Below are 5,000 nucleotides of genomic sequence, written 5' to 3'. Positions count from 1 at the left end.
ACGAATTGAAATCAAATTTACACTTTATACCTATCTCTGAAGCTTGTTTTGTTATTTTAAATTAAACACTGTATGTACACTAAATTCTGAGATTGTTTTTCAAGAGGATTTCTCATGAATGGGTTTTAAATCTCGTTATAAAAAATCCTAATCTTTCAACTAGTTGGTATAAGGTACCAAAACCCCGCTTTTCCGTACAGTGTTCTGCAAATGTTCAGAAACACTATTTTAGAGAAACATATGGAGTTCGTTGAAAAAAAAATCGACAATTAAAACCGACATTTTCTCTGAGAATTAAACAGATAATGTACCACATAATTTCATACTTTACTTTACATCACCGGAAGTTCTAATTACAATTAGCTTGAATCACTTTCTGTTGCGATTATTTTCCCACAGAATATCATCTTTTCCAGCATTCGGGCAGATTTGACAAGTCTTTCTCGTAGTCTTGACAGTTCGTCTTGTTTTGATTTATAGAAAACATGGCCCTCGCCGCCGCGGGTCGATCGGCAATCCGATTTTTGCAGGTATTTAACAGTTTTTAGCATTAAATCGACCCGCTTCTATTTTGCTACTTGTTCTTCTGTAGCTCCCAACGAGTGGCCTGCTCGCTCCGTGCCTCCAGAATGGCTCCATCATCCATCAGCAGCAGCAGCAGGTGCGGCACCGGCGCACCAAACACTGGGACCCGAAATGGAAACGGTTGCGTAAAGCCAAGTTCGTCAAGATCGACATTCCGAACCTGAACGAGCGGCCGGAAGATTTATCGCAGGAGCAGATGAAGACGCGCATGAAGGAGCGCGGAATCCTACCGCCGCGACCGTGGCTCGAACGTCCGTTCTACATCAGCTGCACCGGGGGTGTGTTTGAGCCGTACGTACCACCGGAAGGGGACGGCCGGATGTCGGCAATTTCGCGCGAAGGTGCTAAACAGGCGATCGAACAGCTGGAGAAGAAAACCAAATCCATGATGGCCATTCGAAAGATACGGAGCTACGATGAGGACTTTGATGCACGCGATTTCGCCACGCAGGCTCAGGATATCTACATCCAGGCCCACCAAACGATGTGCGAGAAGAACAAATACAAGCTGCGCGAGATCGTCACCGAGCGAGCCTACCCGGAACTGATGCACAATGTGGCGGACAAAACAATCCGCTGGCAGTTCATCAAGTCTCTCGAGCCGCCGCGCGTTGTGCATGCTCGCTGCACCGATGTCATCACGAAGGAGAACATTTTCGCTCAAGTGACGGTACGATTCCACAGTCAGCAGCTACTGGCCATCTACGATCGCTTTGGTCGGCTGATGCACGGTAGCGAGACGATCGAGAAAGATTGCCTGGAGTATGTGGTGTTTGAGAAACATCTGGCCAACGAGTACGGTGTGTGGCGATTGCACGAGAAAATCATCCCCGAGTGGATGCCACCGAAGGCGCCAGCTTACATTACATACCGCGTTGACGATGAACCACCACCGCCGCCTGAGCCGACTGATGTAGTCGAGACAAAGGACGTCGTTGCGGCGAAGGAGGGCAGCAAGACCGAAGCAAGCACCGTCTCAGCCTAGGGACGTGCTGGATGCATGTGGTTAATGTTACAAACTATGCATTATTAGTCGTATGAAGGTAATAAAAGTAAACCCAAATCGACTTTTTGGTTGGCCTTTTTGTCTTTTCGGATATCATTTATTGACACGCAGCCACGTAATATCAAACCATATTTATTCTAGAACTATCGAATCGTGACTGACGACGGGGTCAACTACGGCAATCCCTATTTACACAGACGAAGATGATGGTCGGTGTTGATTCTCTCTCGCTCGTACACCAATGAATAAATTACTTATCCTTTCAAATCACACCTCTAGATCACTTTTAAAAAGGTTCTACACTACACCCCGTGGAGCAGGATGTGTGACCGTGTCACTTTCTCGGCCAATTCCGCTAAATTAAAGACTACTTTCGTTTTGCATTGCACGCGCTTCTTACAGATGAAGCCCTCACGCTTGTTCCCTTTTCTTGTTTGCTAAGCCTGCTTCTCTGGACTACACAAAGCTGCTGTTTCCCTGATCAAAGTAGACACTTCTAGCTTGGGCAACCGTGGAACTGATCACAGCTGCCGACGATGCGGACGATGATCCTGTCGACACACCTTCCCCACTACCTCCGTTGGTCATCACTCGTCGTCCCGTCGCTGATGGCGATGAAGAGGACGATGACGAGGACGAAGACGCGGTCATTATATTGGTTTTCGTGCCTAACCCTAAACCATTTGTGCTACCGGCACCGTTACCGTGGCTAGGCGGTGATTGATTACTACTAGACTGTTGCGAGCTCTGGTTAACGGTCGAGTGACCATCGTGCCCACTAGAAAACGATGGGATGGACCCACTGACGCCGCCATTAACGCCCGTGCTATGATGGCCCCAGTTAGAGGGTTTTATTGGAAGGATTTTGGGTTTGGGGGGTAGCGGTGGAGGACCACGCTGACTGTCGCCACCAATCGCTGTTGCCGCTACGCTTTCAGAAGAACCTACTACTGCCGGCGCAGGTTGGGCAGATGATACGATAGAACCAACACCATTCGGCAGCGCCGTTGCCTGATATCGCCCTGGCTGGTGATGGTAGTGCTGGCCGTGAGGATGATGATGATGGTGATGATGATGGTGGTGATGATGCAGTGGGAAATGAGTGTGGTATGATGATGCTCCAGACGTGGTACCGGACGATTGGGATGCTGGGTTGGCGCTACTAGCACTGCCTGTCGTCGTATGATGATGATGATGAGGATGAAGATGGGACGCCGCCGGTGGTGAACTGCCAGGTGAAGAGTCCGTCAGGGGATGCTGATCGCAACAGCCATTAGTCGTGGGGACTCCCGTTAAATCGGATGGTCCTCCAACCATCCCATCGCCGCTACTGTCCGAGTGATCATCCGAGGGGAGTGCAGGGAAGATGCGTGCGGAAGTGGGTACCGTGGGCGACTGACCGCCACCGGTGACGTTGGACACGTGTGTAAAGACTAGTGTAGTGTCTGTAAAACAGTAACAATTGTAAGGCGTTAGCGAACTTGCAGATTAAGATTACGGAAAGGTATCAAATTAGACACTCGATAGATTTTAAAGAACTAATCGAAACAGCGAAGATGAAAGATCAAAGGCGACAGATGAAAAATAAAAAGAAAAACACAAAAAATGAAGTTATCAGAAATCAAAATCAGAAAAAAAAACATAAGAAATGGACAACCAAGTGAAATACAACATGGATTTCCTATAATCGAATTAGCAAACAGTGACTAAAATAATAAAAACAAATGCAAAAAATTAGAGAACAGATTAACAACAAATATCCAACACTAAAAATGAACAACGCTAAAGAAACACGTAAAGCGGGACACAATGGATCTTCAAAACAATGGATCTACAAAACAATGGATGTACCAAGCTCTACGATCAATGTAATAAACATCAAATAGAATGTTGGTAGAACAACTAAAACCATAAAATCGCTCAAACGCACATAGATACCGCGCCGCTACCGGAGGGTGTGTATGAAGTCCATTCGGTTTATCAGAGTGCCTTTATCCAAGAGCTACCTCAATAACGCTCGAGACACTTCCTGATCGGCCAACGATCGGAGAGACGATTCACATACAAGCAGATACACAGCGGGGGCACGTTCACAGAAAAGGGGAAAGGATACATCATGTGTCGTTACAGGCGGGAATAGAAAAGGAAAGGAAGCAGAGACAGGGAAAGGAATGGAAAGGAGCGTAGTGGAAAATAGTAAAGTATGATTAGTAAAGATTCTAACCGTATATACCGAGTACGCGCGGCCAACATGCGTGTTAGTGAAGCCTCACTGGCCACCGTAACTGCTCATGGTCGTCTTTTACCACCACTAGCGGCACTACCTACCGGCGTAACTCGTTTCTGACTGTGACCCTCCCCCACCGGTCATGTGGCGGAATGGATCATCCATAGGATGGGGCGAGGCGTTGCATTGGGTCGACAGGTTGAGGTGACTATCGCTAACGGATGTCTGTACCGGGGAGCCTGGTCCCGCGCTTCGATTCTGTTGTTGCTGCAACTGTTGCTGCTGCAAACCGCCAGTGATCGACAACCGTGGGGCTGGTTGAGGTTTGTTGATTTGCTGCAGCGAACCACCGAACTCAGCCGTAGGCGTGCCGGATTCGGATCGTCGTGTATGCGTCGTGTGTTTACTGCGTGCCAACTTCGAAGGCGCTGCTCCGGTAGTTCCTGACGGTACCCCTGTCTCTTTTCTGGAGAAGTTCTCCTTGTCCTTCAGAAAGTCCGGAAGCTCAAAATTGATCTCCGTACCACGCTGATCCTCAAGCCGGCTACGCTGAGCACGCTTCAATCCCTCGAGTAGTTCTGTAAAGATGAATTTTACTATTAGCTCTCATACTGGAGCGCTTTCTTTATGCCACAATATGATCTTACCATCATTCTGTGACCTCGTCGGTATCTGCAGCTTCACGCCGGCCTTTAGCTTGGCTATGATGGGCTTCTTGGTCCCGAGATTGTTTACACTTTCGCACCCATCCTCGGATCCACCGGTCGAACACTTTTTGCTTTTCGCTCCCCGGCCACTGTCGGAGGGTGCGTTCGAGCCACGGCGCCGGAAACGATCACGCCGGCTCGAGGATGTGTCCGACACACAGTCCCCATCGGGTCCCTTACCACCAGCGATCCCTCCCGAGCCGCTGCTACCCGTCTTGCCACTCATCAGCTCATTGAACACCTTGTTCGTGATCTCATCGAGTGTGTTCAGCTCCTGCGACCGGCCAGCCACAACCATACCACCACCGACACCATTCCCTGGTTCGTCCTTCAGCAATAATTGTTGCTGTTGTTCCTGCTCCTTACCCCGCACATGATTATGATTCACGCTCAAGAGGTTATTGTTATTACACAGGCTGGCAGACCCATTGGTAGTGCCGCTCTTAGCAATTGCTGATGGCGGGATGGACGTAGG

General features: G+C 48.8%; 2 protein-coding genes across 6 annotated transcripts in view; one reads left to right on the top strand and one right to left on the bottom strand.

The window, feature by feature from the left end:
- The first annotated feature begins 463 nt into the window (after positions 1–463).
- Positions 464–1,652, top strand: LOC125948778 (probable 39S ribosomal protein L45, mitochondrial). The gene is made up of 2 exons (XM_049675150.1): positions 464–530; positions 593–1,652. Exons 1-2 carry the CDS (start codon positions 486–488, stop codon positions 1,568–1,570), a joined length of 1,023 nt encoding a protein of 340 aa, XP_049531107.1. The 5' UTR covers positions 464–485; the 3' UTR covers positions 1,571–1,652.
- Positions 1,653–1,707: 55 nt separating this feature from the next.
- Positions 1,708–5,000, bottom strand: part of LOC125948774 (regulator of G-protein signaling loco) — a 40,876-nt gene continuing 37,583 nt past the window's right edge. For 3 of the 5 annotated variants that reach the window (XM_049675143.1, XM_049675145.1, XM_049675146.1), the window contains 3 exons: positions 4,466–5,000; positions 3,920–4,396; positions 1,708–3,036 (listed from right to left, as the gene is read on the bottom strand). The exon at positions 4,466–5,000 is cut by the window's right edge and continues 718 nt beyond it. In XM_049675143.1, coding sequence (XP_049531100.1) covers positions 2,048–3,036; positions 3,920–4,396; positions 4,466–5,000 — 2,001 coding nt within the window. In that variant the 3' untranslated portion in view covers positions 1,708–2,047. Of the gene's footprint in view, positions 3,037–3,521; positions 3,621–3,815; positions 4,397–4,465 lie in introns of all 5 variants that reach the window. The other 2 variants (XR_007468615.1, XR_007468616.1) reach the window with 2 other exon arrangements.

Source organism: Anopheles darlingi, chromosome 2 (assembly GCF_943734745.1).
Source record: "Anopheles darlingi chromosome 2, idAnoDarlMG_H_01, whole genome shotgun sequence".
Classification (NCBI taxonomy): Eukaryota; Metazoa; Arthropoda; class Insecta; order Diptera; family Culicidae; genus Anopheles; species Anopheles darlingi.
The sequence above is the reverse complement of the archived record's forward strand: the minus strand, read 5'-3'. Positions and strand labels throughout refer to the sequence as shown.

Coding starts and splice junctions, on each gene's coding strand:
- LOC125948778 (XM_049675150.1), top strand. CDS start 486: ATGGCCCTCGCCGCCGCGGGTCGATCGGCAATCCGATTTTTGCAG. Junction 531..592: donor CGGCAATCCGATTTTTGCAG/GTATTTAACAGT, acceptor GTTCTTCTGTAG/CTCCCAACGAGTGGCCTGCT.